The sequence below is a fragment of the Choloepus didactylus genome, chromosome 10, assembly GCF_015220235.1.
Source record: "Choloepus didactylus isolate mChoDid1 chromosome 10, mChoDid1.pri, whole genome shotgun sequence".
In the NCBI taxonomy this organism is placed as follows: domain Eukaryota; kingdom Metazoa; phylum Chordata; class Mammalia; order Pilosa; family Megalonychidae; genus Choloepus; species Choloepus didactylus.
The window spans coordinates 97,560,111-97,577,659 of record NC_051316.1 but is presented as its reverse complement, the minus strand read 5'-3'; the positions used below and the strand labels follow the sequence as shown (position 1 = coordinate 97,577,659).

Genomic DNA, 17,549 nt, shown 5'->3' with positions numbered 1-17,549 from the left:
TCCTGGGCCTCACATCACCTGTCCCATCACTATTTTAAAAATTAAATCACTTTTCTACATTGGCCAACAGCCCACAATCATAACACAAGTAATGACTCAAAGATCTGTTGTATAAGGCTGACTTGGGGAAATACTGGATTTACTTAACATGGGAAAGAATCAAGAAGACTCTGTCCAGCCACCATGGAGATATCAAGGTTGGTCATGGAAGTCAGGAGGCACAAGGAAGATTTTAATCCCCTTCACTTACCTGGTCCCCTTCTTGTTGGGCACTGCGTATGGGCGGAGAAAATCCAGCTTGCTCTTGCTGATGACACAGAGATCAATGTTGCTTCCAGACCCCAAGTCATTGAAGATACCAGCTGCAATGGCTTCACTTACCAGCTTCTTGGCTTCCTCCTCCTATGAAAGAGAATGGCAACAGCAATGTCCACAGCCAAGATGAGGCCCTGCTCTGAAGTCCTTCAAGTGTTTTCATAGTGTTCAACATCACCTGTGAGCTGCTCTCCCCACTACGTGGGACCTGACTCCCAGGGGTGTAAATCTCTCCAGCAACACAGGACATGACTCCCAGGGATGAATGCGGACCCGGCATAGTGGGATTGAGAATATCTTCTTAACCAAAGGGGGGATGCGAAATGAAGTGAAATAAAACTTCAGTGGCTGAGAGATTTCAAATGGAATCGAGAGGTCACTCTGATGGACATTCTTACGCACTATATATGTAATACTTTTAAGGTTTTAATGTATTAGAATAGCTAGAAATAAATACTTGAAACTATCCAACTCCAAGCCAGTAGCCTTGACTTTTTTTTTAATTCAATTTTATTGAGATATATTCACATACCATGCAATCATACAAAGCATACATTCATTTGTTCACAGTACCATTACATAGTTGTGCGTTCATCACCAAAATTTTGAACATTTTCATTACCACACACACAAAAATAATAAGAATAAAAATTAAAGTGAAAAAGAACAATTAAAGTAAAAAAGAACACTGGATGCCTTTTTCTTTTTTGCCCCCATTTTCTATTCATCCATCCATACACTGGACAAAGGGGAGTGTGGTCCATATGGCTTTCCCAATCACACTGTCACCCCTCATAAGATAACATTTTTATGTAATCATCTTCAAGATTCAAGAGTTCTGGTTTGTAGTTTGATAGTTTCAGGTATTTACTGCTAGCTATTCCAATTCATTAGACCCTAAAAAGGGTTGTCTATATTGTGCGTAAGAGTGCCCACCAGAGTGACCTCTCGGCTCCTTTTGGAATCTTTCTGCCACTGAAGCTTATTTCATTTCCTTTCACATCCCCCTTTTGGTCAAGAAGATAACCCTGACTCTTGAAGACGACTGTATAACAATGTAGCTTACAAGGGGTGACAGTGTGGTTATGAAAACCTTGTGGATCACACTCCTTTTATCCAGTGTATGGATGGATGAGTAGAAAAATGGGGACAAAAAGTGAATGAAAAATAGGGCGGGATGGGGGGGATGATTTGGGTGTTCATGGATGATCGTAAGTAATGTGAATATATTTCAATAAAACTGAATTTAATTAAAAAAAAAATCACCTGTGAGTAGGCATTTTTTTCAATGCCTATATTACAGATGAAGAAAAGTACTCAAAATGACCTGATTTTTTGCCCAGGTCCGCAGCTGGTGAGTGGGGGAACTGGCTGGGCATCTCAACCCCTTTATGTACACATCCCCTCTTCACCACACCACTTCACAGTCAGGTGATCACCATAAATCTGAGAACTACAGGCTGACAGCAATTTATCACCTAAAATAGGAGCCAGTAAACATTTCTTGTAAAAGGCCAGGTAGTCAATATTTTAGGGTTTGTGGGCATATAGTCGCTGTCACTGAAGCACAAAAGCAGCCAGAGACAAGAAGTAAACGAGGTGTAACTGTATTCCAGCAAAATGTATTCCAATAAGATTTTATTAACAAAAACAGGTGGTGGGCTGGATTTGGTCCACTGGCTGTAGTTGGCTGACCCCTGATCTAAAATGTCCGATGACGGCGGGAACCTGCTTCCTGGTCACAGAATGAAAAAAGTAAATATCATGGGGAAAAACTAACATCAAAACACAACAGCAGTTCTGGAGAAATGCTGGCAGAGCCAAGAGTGGAGCCTCTTGTCCAAGAGAATCTGTCTTCTCCCACTAATAAGCCTAACAAGTTCACCAAAGTTGCTTCATTAAGAAGCAAATCTAAGTCCCAACAGTTACCAGTGAACAAGCAGATTAATTCATTTTTCACCCAAGAAGGCCCATTATGTGCTAGGTCCTATGGTAGGAGCTGGGGCTGCACAAATGGTTGAGGCTCCAAGGTCACTGCCCTCTAGGGGCTTAAAGCCCAGTAGGGGCATCAGACCCAAGTAACTACAATGGCATCATACCCAAGTAACTAAAAGGCTAATGGGTAACTGACAAGGAGCTGCAGGGGCACTGCCCGGGACAGTGAAGGCTTTGGGGAAAGGCTGAAGGACAGGCCATGCACCAGGCACCTCAGAAAACAGAGCAGTGAAACAGAAGGCAGGCAGCAGAGGCAGCAGGGCAGGACTGGGAGAACACCAAGTTCAAGCTCTTTAAGCAACAAGGGAAAAAATTAACCTTCCAAAGAAGGGAATCCAACCCGCCAGGGCATGAGAGCCCATAAAGCATGTAAGCTAAACTAAGGGCTCATCTAAGTGATCCCCTTTGAGAAACACTGATCCCCCACCCAAACCCCTGCCCAGGATCCTCAAAGTGCAGGCTCACAGACTTCAAGTTGTGAGAGATCTGCCAGACCATTCAGGGCTCCTGTTCCTCTGCCTGCCCCAAACCAGGAAGTGGGATTCCAGGGACAAGAGCGCCCTCTATGGACTCAGAAAAGGAGAGAGAAAGCTCTGCTGAAAATGGGATCCTCATAACCCAGTAGCAAGGACTAGGAGATTATTATGATCGTTATCCCACCAGGATTTGTTCACCTTCTCAGTAGCACATAAGTGGGGCCAAATGAAGCCAGTTATTCTCTGTCCATGTACGGCTCCCATAAGAATTCATTCAAACAAAATTCCCCTGATCGGGAAATTCTCTCCTGGGATTTCCAACATTTTGTGAGGCCAAAAGCCTCACTGGAAACCAGTAAAGCATCCAGTGCATTGCCGACGAAAGCATCTTAGAACACAGATATGGAGATGGCAGCTGCTACTATGCAAATAGCAAAAACCAACCACTTTAATGAATGCGACCTTATTCCAACTTGGTTCTTTGAAAGTGGTCAGTAGATTTTTATGATTAAAAACAAAAGTGAAGCCCTAGAAATCAAGAACTTATTAAATGACCCTAGACATGCATGCATGCACAGGTGCAGGGAAGGCACCCTGCTTGTTCCTCTGCTCCCAATCTACTGTCTCCCCTTCCCCTCTGCTTCTTGGCTGTTTCATTAGTTCCTTTGCTTTGTTTTTCTCATCACCGCTGCTGGTGCCTTGAGCCAGTCAGCAGTACCTACGGGGCATCACAAATCCTGCATGCAAGTTAGGACTGTAGATTTAAATTTCTCAAATTGTTTTTTCTTTGGGGACTGAGATGGAGGAAGATTTAAAGGAAACTGAAATAGTCACATGATATTCAACATGCAGATCTAATGTCATTCAGATTTGGGATATGGAGATATATATATAGTACATATATACCAGAATGGTGACAGTGCTATGAAATTATAGGTGATTCTTCCTCTATTTTGCAAATATTCTGGAATGTGAGTAGATAATTTATAAAACTTAAAAACGTGTAAATTTTTAAATGTATGATTTACTCATGAAATTATCATGCTTGCTGTTATTTAAATATAAGGCCTTTTAAAAATAGGAAAATATTCCTTTTAAACTACTCTCCTCCTCCCCACCAATTCAAGGGGAGATAATTCTGTAAAGAAGAAAATCTCACAACTCCTTTATTTATTTTTTACTTTCCCTCATATACACAGGACTGAAAATGTTATGTAATGAAATGAACCTTCTTTTCATCTATCAAGCACCTGTTATAATGAGCCAAGTACTAAGGCACTCTGATGGTCAATGCACATCCCTCAACCATCCTAAGGTGGTATTATCAGAAACTATGGCTGAGAGAGATTCAGTGACTCATCCAAGGTCGCACAGCTAGTAAACAGGGAACTGCTATTCAAACCCAGGTCCATTGGGCTCCAGAACCAGGATGCCACAGTACATCAGCTCACAAGTAACCTGCCTCAGTCTTGCGTTAGGGGCTCCTCAGCTCATCAGGAGCAGCGGACAGCAGTTCCCTGGTTCAGGGCTGTGTCACTTCCCCATCACCAGTGATCTTGAGAACCTGGGCAAGTAAGGAAGTAGGGTGGTTGCCAATTTCTCTTCGGGCCAACCTCCAAAGGTCGTGTCATTTCCATGTTTGAGGGCAGGGAGCATGTTTCCCAAATTGTCCACAAATCACCACCTAAAGAGCTTTCTTCACTCTCAGTAGTTAAACTGCACATCTCTTCAATCTAAGTGCCAACAAGCAAAGAGGGTCAGCCATGACCAAGTCAACTCTATATTCCCTACAGGCTAAGAACGACATTAGAGTAACATTTCCACAATGGAATTTGTCAGAGATCAGTATTTAAGACCTAAGGTGTTATTTCACAAATTCCACAACAGGAAAAGAAAAAAAAAACCTCAAATGAAAACATGGTGAAAACTACCAAGGCACTACTGTCTACCCATTACTTCAACAAATATGTATGGAGACCAACTATGTTCCAGAAACTGCTTCATATGTCGGATATTGTCTTTGACTCCAGTATTTCTATACCAGGAATTCCAGATGCATATGCAGGCATGGTCATATTGTGTTTTCTTTAAAAAAGAATTTCACAATTAAACAACTTTTGTCTTTAACACATACTACCAAATATTTAGAAAAACCATCAAGAAACACCACAAACTAAGAGCAAAGGTGGAGGGAACATCACAGTTTTATCCATTTCTGGCCCACAATAAATGCAGGAAGCATTGTTTCTTCCTTTAGGATTCATTCTTCATAGGGAAATTGCACCTCCCCTTTCCGAAAGATGCAGAGTGACCACTGTCCTGAGCAGCATCTGCCCGGAGACAGCTCCAGAGAGGGGCTCTGACTAGGGCCCTGCAGAGCCCATGACCCCAGCTGCTCAGACCCAGGTGCGATGCTTTTCCCCACTGCCGAGGCCGGCACCACCCCCCACCAGCTGCTCATGGATTTACATTGCTCGTCAGAAGGGAACCTGGAGATTCAATGTTTAGATGGACCAGTGGGACTCAGCCTGGCTACTGGAAAAATGGCCTTTCAGGACAATGGCAGCTTCCTTTTACTTTGAGACACTCAGCCAAAAGACTACTATGACCCCAGTGACTGAAAGCTATTTGGGGGACCGAGGTTCAAAGTCATCCTGGCAGGTATGAGGACAGACAGACTGGGTGTGACTCCTCAGTCTCCTACCTACTGCTGTGCAGCTTTGAGCAAATCACTTCACCTCTCTCAGTTTATTCTCCTCCTCTGCAATACAGCAATAATAAATCCTACCTCACAAGATTGCTGCAAGAATTCGAAATGAAGCCCAGAAAGCACCCATACTCTCATGACTGGCACATAGCTGCTGCTTAATAAATGGTAACTTATTAAATAAAACAAGCCAAAGAGCACCAAAGAACACAATTTATCTCTAAGCAGAGATGGCCTATACCAAACCAGGCCAGGAGGAGGTCCAAACAAACATGCTGACAAATCTTCACACAGCGCCATGAAGACGTTCCTATAATAATTAATCCAAGCAAAAAGCACACTCCCTAAAAGTTCAGAGAATATAAAAGGAATACTTCCTGCTTTATGGCTACAAAGACCAAACTAACTGGGAGTATCAGTCCCCCGGGCCACCCCTGCTTCTTAAATGAGATTACAATAAGAGTGATGTACTGTACTACAAGTCAGCTGTGACAAGCAGCACTTTATAGAGCTATCTGTTTGTCTCCATCACTGCATCACACAATGTGTCCCTGGACTCCAATGTGCAGCTCCATTTACCGCTACATGACAAATGGGCAGCACTTGTAAAAGGCACAAAGAGGTCCACGTCAGCCATGTAATGGTCACCACAGCTGTACCCCAGTGCTTGAGGGGACAAAACAGACCCCCAAGTTCATTAAACTGACCAGTAATGGCTCTTTCAAAAAGTGCCTTAGGAATCATACAGAAAAGGCTAAAATAAATAACTCAGCATGGAGGGCTAATCTGAAATGGTGTTTGATAAATTATTTATAACACAGGCAATTGTCTGCATTTAATATTGGAGCTACTAGTAGCATCTTTAAAAGATGATTTATGTGTTGTAATGCTATTAAACTTTATATTGGCCCACTGCTAGCTATAAAGTCTGCTGAGATTTAGAGAATGAGTTTTAAACTGTCACTGCAACATCATAGGAGATGGAGACTGTATTAAATCTTTACTTTAAACCTGTTATCTAGAGAGTTGCATTTTGTAGACACTCACAAATTGATAGATTACCTCGGTATCAGCTATGGTGCAGATCCAAAATAGTACTACAAAAAAACTTAGCACATTATTCTTGTCTACAGCTACAACCGAATTTCTCTTCTCACTTAGGTGATTTTTAGATTGGGAATATCACTAGAGTAAAATGTAGGTGCCCCAGTCAATGGGCATCCTGGACAGTCCAGCATCAAACTAAGACTCTTTAAATAAACCTTCTATATTTGACTGTTCAGTTATGCATACTGAACAGTGCTTTACTTGCATTGGGGATGGGCAAAATATTAAATATGCATTTGTGTGAAAACCTAATTTACTATTTTAGATACATCTTTGGAATGTGAAAATACACAAATATGGCAAGTCATTTTAAACAACCATTTTTTAATTAAAAATTTTTAAAACATTTAAAAAGAGAATTGGTTATCTGCTAGAAAATACAGCCCTCATATATGTAGCTGAGGCAGTAGGAAAGGGAAGAAATATTCAGCCTTTTTTAATGAAAAAGACAGTCCCCCTGGCTTTCCCATTTTCCAGGGCACTGCGGAAGTGTCCCTTTGTTTTATGTCCCACCAGCATGCCAGGAGTCAGCGGACAGTGGTTCTCCTACCATTGCTCCAGGCAACCAAGCCTGAGGACAGCATCACAACTGAGCCCCCACACAACTTTCATCAATTCTGCTATTTGCTACTGAATCTACAAGGACCATTTAGTTTAAAACAGTCTGCACCTTTATTAACAACTAAGGACTTTACTTAATGAGAACTGAAGCAGTCCAAATTCATCTTGTAAAATCTGTATTACCTTTTGTCACTTTAACTTGAAACAGCAAAAAATTCTATTGCTCTGATGATCTGTAGTAGAGCAAGAAAGGGTGTGATGAGAGTTTGGACTCTAAAAACGAAAGGACCAAAACTGTGTATCTCAAGGGTGCATTCCAGGCAACTAGCACAACAGTGCTGGGCATACATGTCAAACAGATAAGTACAGAAACATTAACGTCAAATGTATCCATGGTTTTGTCAAACTAAAAGATAAAATTATGAGAAAGATCAATACCAAAATGAAGTTATTCCAAAATCAGATCAGTACCAACTGGGGACCAGGGAACAAGAGCATTCGAAGACAGCAAAACACTACGAGACTTAAACACAAGGCCCTGTAGAGACCTGTGGACATGATGAGGTTCTGACTATGCTATCAGTGTGGCCTGAAGGAGCCATTAATGGTTGATGGTTGAATAAAACTGAAAGAGTTCAGGAATTATTTAAAACAGTCCCCCCAAAAGCAGTATGCTTCCCGTACCATGTAACAGTCTGATGTATCCCATGTATAGCCATGTATTTTATAGTAGAAAAAGTTAACTTAATCTTTGTTTCATACTGGTCTGTGTGACAAAGCAGGGCGTCTGAGTTTTGTTTTGGGTTTGCACTGTTTGGGTAAACAGAGTCCACCTGGGAATTGTTAAGCATAATTTAATTGGAGCTGGTGCCATGTGCGTCCACACAGAGGGGGGTGAGTTAGTGACTGTGCATCTTTAGGTTCTAGATAGTACTGCCGTTTCTTTCCTCCACAGTTTTTTGTTTTGTTTTTTGGGTACCAAGACCTAGGTGATGGAGATATAATGGAGAGATGGAGAGAAAGCATGCTGTGGGTACAGGAGTGATTTAAGGGGTTTTAAATAAGGATGGAAAGGGGTGTTCATGTTCAAGGAATTGCCAACCAGGTCACTGAGTGCTGCAAAAGCCTGATGACAACTTATGGCTAGGAGAGGAGATGCCAGAAGCTGCACAAACACAATGTGCCAGAAAAGTCTGTCACAGAATAAGGAAAGCTCCAGGAGGGGTGGGTCACTAAGGAACATAGTATTTAATGTTCTCTGAGCCACAGGGTGCCCCATCAGAAGAATGGGGATAACGCCTCTGTCCAAGGGCTGTTGTGAGTAATTAAGGGGTAGGACTGAACCTGACAGAAATGAAACTGTTAGCAAGTTCTTAGGTAGAAGAAAAGAGCTAAGGATGTGAAAGAACTATACTGGGCACCCACCACACATCCCTGGGTTTGAGCCAAACACATTTATATTACTTATTTAATCCTCACAATTACTTCTTGAGGTGAGACCTCTTATCCGTATTGTATAGATGAGAAAACTGAGGCTCTCAGGACGGTTGGCTGATGCATTCAAAGGCACATGGCTGTGTAGAAATGGGAGAGCCAGGATTCGTACCAAGTTAGTGCCTGGCATCACCAAAGCCCATGTTTTCCTATTCCACCAATAGGAAAATTGGTGGTGGGCAAGCAGTTTCGCTAGATTCTGTGAGAGAAAGGAAAAGCAACAATACTTAAGCTTCCAGAGGGAAAAAGACGAAGAGAGACAAGAACAGATTGCTTCCACAAGAAGAAATCCATATCTTCAGTATATGTGTATACCAACATACATTTCCAGGGCTGCATTAAATCAAATGTAATCAGAGAAAAAAACAAGAAGGGTTTAAAGAGAGTGAGAAATAGGCTCAACAATCCTCAAAATGAAAACCAAGCTTCCTCAGATAATAATAAAATCTTAACATCTCTCTCCACAAAACAACCTGGTCAATAACAACTCTGCCAATAAATTACTGGAGACACTTAAAGGGCTATCTACCTGAAAACAGAGGGGGAAAGAATGAAATGAATTTGTTCCTTGTGCCACAACAAAAATAAAAAAGAACAGCACTAGGATTTCCCAGGATAAGGAGATGAAGTGCTGTCAGACACAGAGATTGAAACCAGGATCTGAGCCAAACAGAAGAGCCATGTCCACATAAAGCCTGTCCACCTCCTAAGTCTGGAGGACAGAAAAGCACTACCCAGGAGCAGGGAGTGTGTGGGAAGGCAACTATGGGGAGTATATCATACTGGAGGAGCCTGCTTCTATAGGCTCGGAAGGGTTAGGAAGGAAGCACAGAGCACCCTTGTTCTAGGAAGTTTAAAAATGACCACAAATCAAGCAAACATCAAATGATGTAAATATCTTTGAAAGAAATGTACAGGTCAGTTTAGTTCAGCAAGCATTTACTAATGCCCCAATACTAATACTCTCTCTACATAATGTGTCAAACACTGGGATTAATCTGATCAGACACAGACCCTGCCTGTGAGTGTACAGTCCAGAGGGAGAAATAAGTAAAAAAAAATTCACTACAATATGGTAGACGCTATTAAGACAGATCTGCCAAAGGAACAACAGGTTAACAGAGGTTTCATGCAGCGAAGCGATGTCTTGAAATACAAGTCTTGAAATACAGGTAGATGCAGTCAAGCCAAAGGATGGTGATAGAAGGAGTAGAGAGAGCCATGAAAATGGGAAGTAGAAAGGTGAGGTCAGGTAGGTAGTACAGTGTGGGTGAAGCACAAACCATGACATGGTGAGTGGGCTAAGAGGAGGCTGATGATGCTGGCAGGGGTTGAATATCAGAGAACCTTGTGGGCCCTACAGACAGCCAGTCTTTCATACCAGGCAGCGGGAAGCTGTGGAAAATTTTAAGCTGGAGAATGACATAGTTAGATTTGTGCTTTTAGACACTGCAACCTGGAAGAAGTGAGGGAGGAAAGGCCAAGGGCCTCTGTGATGGCAGTATTCCTATGCGAAGGTGGGGCAGCAAGGATGGGGAGGAGAAGACAGGCTGCAAGGAGACTCATCAATAGGAGTAGGAGACCGGTGTGGGCAAGGAAGAAGCAGCAGTCAGGTGAGAGGTGCAGCGGAGGGAGAAGCAGAGGGTGCCACACAGAATTCTAGCATCAGTCCTGAGCACGGACCACTCTTTGAACAAAACCCAGCCTTCACAGAAAGGGTTTTTTTAACTTCTTGGCAGCTATTTCTCTGGTGGATGGATGGGAAGACAATGATGAAGTTAATTACATTTTCTACACACTGATAATCCTCTGCAGGAGGCACCCTAAAGAGGGTCACCAAAAAGGGACAAAATAAAAGGTAAAGCTAGTCAACATGGGACATGGATTCCAGGAACAAGCCTGGCATCAGGAATTGAAAATACCTTTCTGACCAAAAGGGTGAAAAGAGAGGCCAACAAAATAAGGTTTTAGTGGCTAGGAGAATTCAAGTATAGTCAAGAGGCTGTCCTGGGGGTTACTCCTATGCAAGTTTCAGCTAGATATGCCATATGGCCACAATATGATAAGCCCAAGTCAGCAGTAGTCCCGAAAACCTTAAAGAATACCCAGATCCCTATCCAAGACTCTATAAAAGTTTCACTCACTAAGTTTACTTGTCAGAAACTTAAATCCTTCCGAGTGCTCTATGCCAGCTAAGTCCAAAAACCCAGAGGCATTAGCCTCTTCAAGAACATCAACCAGATGTGTCCCCTTTGCTGATAAAGTTGACACCCTTTTCAACATGAACAGGTTAGAGTGGTCCCTGCCTAGACATCCCTGAAGATCAGGAAGTGATAGCAACAGAAAAGATGGAATTTAACAAAGGATTATGAATACTGAATCTGAAAATAATTTTCTTTTTCTTAGTTGCTAGGGTATTAGAATAGTTAGAAGGAAAGAATAGAAATGGTGGAACATAACCCATAGCATCCTTTGAAATTTGTTCTATAGCTACTTGTTAAATTATAATTTGAAAGCTATACCTTTTTGTATATATGTTATATTTCACAATAAGGAAATAACTGTAACTATGATACTATAACTCATAATAACTTCAGAAATTTCCTACATATCTACTTGTTAAATCATATTTTGAAAGATATTACCTTTTTGTATATATGTTAAATTTCATAATAAGGAAATAACTGAAACTGTGGAACTATAACCTATAATATTCTTTGAAATTTGCTAACTACTCATTAAATTACACTTGGAAAGTTATCACTTTTATGTATATGTTATATTCTATGATAAAAAAAAGAATAAAGAAGAGAAAAAAAAAAGTAAAGCCAGTGAATGTTCTGCTCAAGTTGTTTTAGGAAAAAAATACCTTCACTAAACCAACCCTCTGTCAGTGGCAGGGGCTCTCAAAATATACCTCTCTTGCATGGTAGAAAAGAGGTTAACTCGGGGAAAGAAAGTGCTGAAAGAATGTAAAGAGAAGTCCCAAGAGAGAAGTGTGGTTACGAGGGGTTGGCCATGTGCACAGTAAAGCTATGAGGAAACAGAAGCGCACCAAAGCAAAGCAGACAAGCAAGAGCAGTTGCATGGGGGAAACCCAGTCAGTAGGAGCTAACTCAGGTACTTCCTCTCTATGACACCCCTGGATGAACACCCTTCCCTGGACTCAGGCACATGCAGACCTCCAATTAACTCTTAGTTACTTAAGGTTTAAAAGGGGGTGGATTACAAAGGGGCACAAGGAAACTTCTGCAGCGGATGGATATAGTCACTATCTTGAATGTGGTGATGGAGGAGTTGGGGGAAGAGGAGGGGTCAAAGAATTTAAGAGACTAAAGATCCAGGTATGAATCCAGTCCTGTTACTTACCAACTGTGTGACCCTGGTAGTAAAGTCACTCAACATTTTTAAATCCCAGTTTCCTCACTCATTTGCAAAAGGGGCCTAAAATCAGCCAGCACCCAGGGAGGTCATGAGGAGAAACTGCAGGCACAGTACCTCGTACGCAGAACGCCCATGATGGTTTGCTAACAGGATCGGATTCTACCCTTTTCTCTTATGCTCACAAACACAGTTATCAAGGCAAAGTCTAATTCTTTGAACCACTGATGCAATGGGCAACGGGTATGAACACGTTATTTTCAACCCCCAATTCAAAATAAACCAATTAAGTAGCCACTACACTGCAAATAAAATTCAGTATGATGCTGCAAACCCTTTATTCACTTTATTTACTGTCATATCAGTAAGAAGTGTACTATGCAGCACATTTTCATGTAATGCATTTCATTAGAAACTGTATTCTAAAAAAAGGCGGAAAGAGAACTCCCACATTTATTGTATGCAGACACTGTGCCAAGGACATTATTCCACTTACTAATCTTCAAAATGACCCTTTAATGTAGGTACTTCTCTTATTCCTATTTTACAAATCCAGGAAACCAAGGCTCAGAGAGGGAAAATGACTAGTCCAAAGGCACACAGCCAACAAATGGAAGGTCTGCGATTCCACAATTCTGTCTGACTCCAAAGCCCATGATTTCCCCCCCCAAGACAAGAGAACCTCCAAACAATTAGTCTCCAAAATTACTAATGATGCCTGTCTAGTCTATCAGTTATGTAACTGATAAATCACTCATGGGTCTATCTTTTTAAAATACCTCATCCCTAAACTTCTTCACAGTTGTGAAATATACTGCTTAAATAACATCATGCTAACATTCTGTATCATTCATCTGGCTTGTTACATTTGATAAAATTAAGAATATCCTCATGAGTTTTTCTAATACATAATCTATACTCCTCAAATCCCAAAGCAAATCCCTATCAAATCCACTGCATAAGTACTACATTCAAACGTTTACAGTTTCCTGAAATACATGTATAAACCTACCACCAAATAGTATGAGTGAACTTGTTTTGTGAACACTCTGTATATGAATAAAAAGATACCATTTAACTTAACTTTCACATCAGGCCATTGTGGATTGTAAATCTTAACTAAAACTGACCAAGACACACACACTAATTTTCTTTATAACTTTCAGGGGAAGAGGTAATTAAAGCATAAGAACGCAAACTCTTGTTAAGTCTGACCAGCAATTTACAAACATGGTCCTCCTAACAATCCCTTGAAGTACTGACTTAAGCCCATTTTGTGAGTGAGTTTTATATTTTATATACTGAGGCTACAGAGGTACACAAGAGGCAAAAATCAGCCTTCAAACCAGACCCTTTCAAAATCCATGCATGCATTTTTCCATCATGCCTCTGTCTTTGCTCCTTTATCACCCCGTTTCAATTTACCTGAGTTAAAAGAAGCCAAGGTATTTGTCAAGGCATCAAAGTTAATGAGTCCTTAAATCTTTTTAATATTCTGCTATCACTGCAGTGAATGTAAAGTTACCCCTTCTGAATTTAGAAAAACTATATTCCAACATCACGACAGGAGGGACAACTATGAGCATGACTGCGTTCTACAGATACAATGTTCATCGCAAATCTTTTCAAAAATCTGTAATAGTAGGCGGAATTTTAAAATATCTCCTCAGCACAACTTCACATCATTTTTTTTATTTTTGTTTTTTGCACAATTCAGGGTTAGGGGAGAGTGGTATAAATTACCTCACAGAAACCCACAAGTAACATTAGCTGTTAAGGTTAAAACTTTAACTACCTTCCCGAGGTATGCTGTTGGGGTCTCATTACAGCAGGTAATCTCACATTCCGCCATGCACAACACGCCAAGTACCAGCGTCTCCCAATTACGTTGCAACATAAATCTCAAAGGACATTTGAAAAGTCTACACAGCTCCTGCACCCACTGCCGAAACACAACCACCTCTAATGGAACGTGGCAGCTTTCTAAATTAAATATTCACACACAGGGACAGGGATGCTAAGCTTCGGTCTTATCTTGCACTGAAGAGCAGTTGCTAATTAAAAGGCCACACTGACTCAGGAAATGACCACCCAGACAACTTTAGACACTGTCTGGAGTTTCAATTTCTTATTTCCAAATATGTTTCAACTGTCCAAACTTCCAGGCTTACACAACGGAAAGAGAACTCACATGACATGCCTTTGTACTTGTCCCTTGTCTAAAATGGTCTCCTCTCCTTCTCTTTGGTCTCCACCCCTTCCCCAAACCCCAAGACAAAAAATTCAGGAGTCACTTGCTCTTGGAGGCCGTCTTAAAAGTCCCCCATCAGTTCCTCATCTGCGTTAACCTCTATGCCCCCCTTACATGTACCATTCTTGTACTTTTCACACCATACTTTAAGTAATTGTTTGAGGGCTTGTCCACTCCACTAGACTGTAAATGTCCCTAAGAAAGAGACTGTTTCTCATTCCTGTGAACGTAACCAGGCACAGAGCTTGGCCCACGGCTGCAGACCAATAAAACCCAGACGAATGGGACACGAGCCTACTCTTCATCTCCCTGAGCAACCACAACTGGCCAATAGCTGCCAAAGGCCTTACTGGCAACTCCAGTGCTGATATAGATGTTCTCCTGGTGATGCAGGGACCAAGAAACTTCAGCCCAGTGCCCTTCTGCCTTTGCCAAATTTATGTCTCTTAGGAGTTTTTTTAAAAAGAGCATACCTCTCCCCCCACTTTTTAAAAGACTCCACAGAAACAGAAGGTATCCAGGGTGTATTTGGCTATTTTTGGAACTGTTTTTACTTCGGTTAGCAAAACCTAGACTTGATACAGGCTGTCATACCAAAAAAATGACTGTCATAATAGTAGTAATGGCTTCGAAATATCTCATCTAAGCCAACTTTATTCTCATCCTTCTCTACTTAAGAATTGCCAATCCCTTCAAATATTGGCAGTTCCATTTATTCAGATCTTCTGATACATAAAATTTGCTGACTTTTCCCCCCTTGAATTGATAGATATATGAAAACTGTGAAGCTTTTTTTGGCTAGAAACAAAACTTCTCTGTCTGTGCAAACTATAGGGACATTTTTAAATTACCATATGTTTTAGATCAGAAGGCAATGGTAGCACAACATTGTGAATGTAATTAACAACAGTAAATTATATATTTGAATGTGATTAAAAGGGGAAATTTTAGGGTGTATATATATATGTTACTAAGATAAAAATTAAAAAAAAAATACAGTACCGTACAACACAGTGAACTCTAATGTAAACCACAGACTATAGTTAATAGTATAACTATAAAAATGTTCTTCCATCAATTGTAGCAAATGTACCACACTAATGCAAGGTGTTAATAATATGGAGTATATGGGAACACTGTATTTTATGCATGATTTTTCTGTAAACCTAGAACTTCTTTTTTAAAAAAAAAACAAAGAAACAAAACAAAACAAACAAACCACAAAAAGAGTACAGTAGCAATTAAAACTTTCAGCCCGTGAAAGCTGACAACTCACTGAAATAAGGTTCAAGCCCTCCAGTCCTACTCTTTCTGGAAGTGGTCCCATTTAACATTCAAATGCCTGTGTTACTAAGTTTATCGTTTTTATTTTATGTTAATTTTCATGTACAAATAAACCTACACAGGTAACACATATAAATATTTAGCCCCAAATGCTATTTAAACTTAATTTTTCTACAGCGCTATTTGATTTAAAAAAAAAGAAACTTTCCTAAAATTCCTAATCACACTTCAGTGTATATAGCAAATGTGTAATGTTTGGCTGCTTTGCACACCCACATGCCCACCACCTCCCCCTTTCTGACATCACACACCACACAAGTATAATAAACCATGTTAATATTTCATACCACTGTGAAATATGCTGGAGTATCAATTCAACATCTGCTGTCTTTAGGGTCCAGGAGTCCCACAGAGACACTTTCAATTTGTAATTGAGTTCTATGCTGAATTAATCAGCAGTTTATCTTTTCTACTAAAATAACATCTTCACCACTAACCCAGATTTACATTAACAATTTATGCCAAATTACCTGCCAAGGCAAAACTTATAAGATTCTAAGCTACCATCCAGTAACACTCAGTCCTATATTTCATTTCTTATATTTCTCTAACCTACATATACAAGAAAAGTAAAAATCCATTGTTTAGGAGCTAGCAAATCTCTAACTACAGATGACTTCTTGGATTTGTAACACAGTTTTACTTTTGACAGTGAAATTCATGGGGATTTTCCCCTCTTCCCCAGAAAGCCACTGTTCAATAAGTAGTTATGATTCAAAATTTCTACAATGGAATAAAATCAGTGAATAATAAAAGACCTTCTTTTATTTCTTTTCCGAAGGAGCTATGACATTCCAAATATTGCTTTGGCTTGAGTAATAGAAAAAAAACAACCTAGATGAAGCGTGCATGTTTAGTGCCTTAAGTTCCGTACCTTTAACCCAAATTAGCAATCTGATAAGAAATGGATAAGGAAGTCCATCGTCTCTTTAAAATCAAGATGCAGATTATTTTACAAGCAATGTTGACCTTTTAATTCTACCTTTACAGTTGAAAATCAGAAAGCAATTATTTGATTCAACATTATCCCTGAATACAGCTCTTACCTCTCTCTGGTTAAAGAGTCTCTGGTCACAAAGAAGTTTTATTTGGCCTGCTGGGTCTTTGCCGCAGGTGCAGCAAGAAATATACTTTGTGAAATATTTCTCCTATATGGTACTTTTCCCCCTATATTTCAGATATAGGAAATATGTAAACCAAAAATATTTCAATTGAACACCTGCACCAGAAAAAAATGCATCATAAATAACTGCCCATTACAGATGAAAATTAATCCCTTCTTTTCAATCTAATTTTCCAACAGATGTATAAGGGAATTTCCACTGTCATATAGAATGGCCTTTTTGAATACTACCCCTGGATGATAGTACCAAGTATAATGCCCTGCACTCAGCTACTATCCAATAAATTCAGTGTTTACATAGCAGGGTAGAAGACACAGAAAGATTTTTGCACAGAAATATCTTTGGTAAAAAACTCAAAGAGGTCTCAAAGTCAGTAACCATGCCAGTATACCTTTTGTAGATATCCTTTCATTACTCCTCAAAAAATTGAAAAGAGGGACCATTAAAACTTTCACAGGCACGAAAAGATGCTCAACATCATTAGCCATTAGGAAAATGCAAACCAAAACCATCAGATACCACTTCACACCCACTAGAATGGCTTATTAGTAAAAATAAAATAAATTAAAATAGCAAGTGTTGGTGAAGATGTGGAGAAATAGAACACTTGTACATTGTTAGTAGAAGGGTAAAATGGTGCAGCTGCCCTGCATAACAGTTTGGCAGTTTCTCAGAAAGTTAAACATAGATCTACCATGTGACCAGGCAATCCCACTTATGTGTATACAACCAAGAACTGAAAGCAGGGACTCAGATATTTGTATACAATAGACAAAAGGTGGAAGCAACTCAAG

General features: G+C 40.2%; 1 protein-coding gene across 1 annotated transcript in view; it reads right to left on the bottom strand.

Annotated features, from left to right (window-relative positions):
* Positions 1-17,549, bottom strand: part of PSMB7 (proteasome 20S subunit beta 7) — an 80,308-nt gene that overhangs the window by 2,972 nt on the left and 59,787 nt on the right. The window contains exon 7 of the mRNA XM_037797886.1: positions 251-402. Within this exon, the coding sequence (XP_037653814.1) occupies positions 251-402 (152 nt within the window). The remainder of the gene's footprint in view (positions 1-250; positions 403-17,549) is intronic.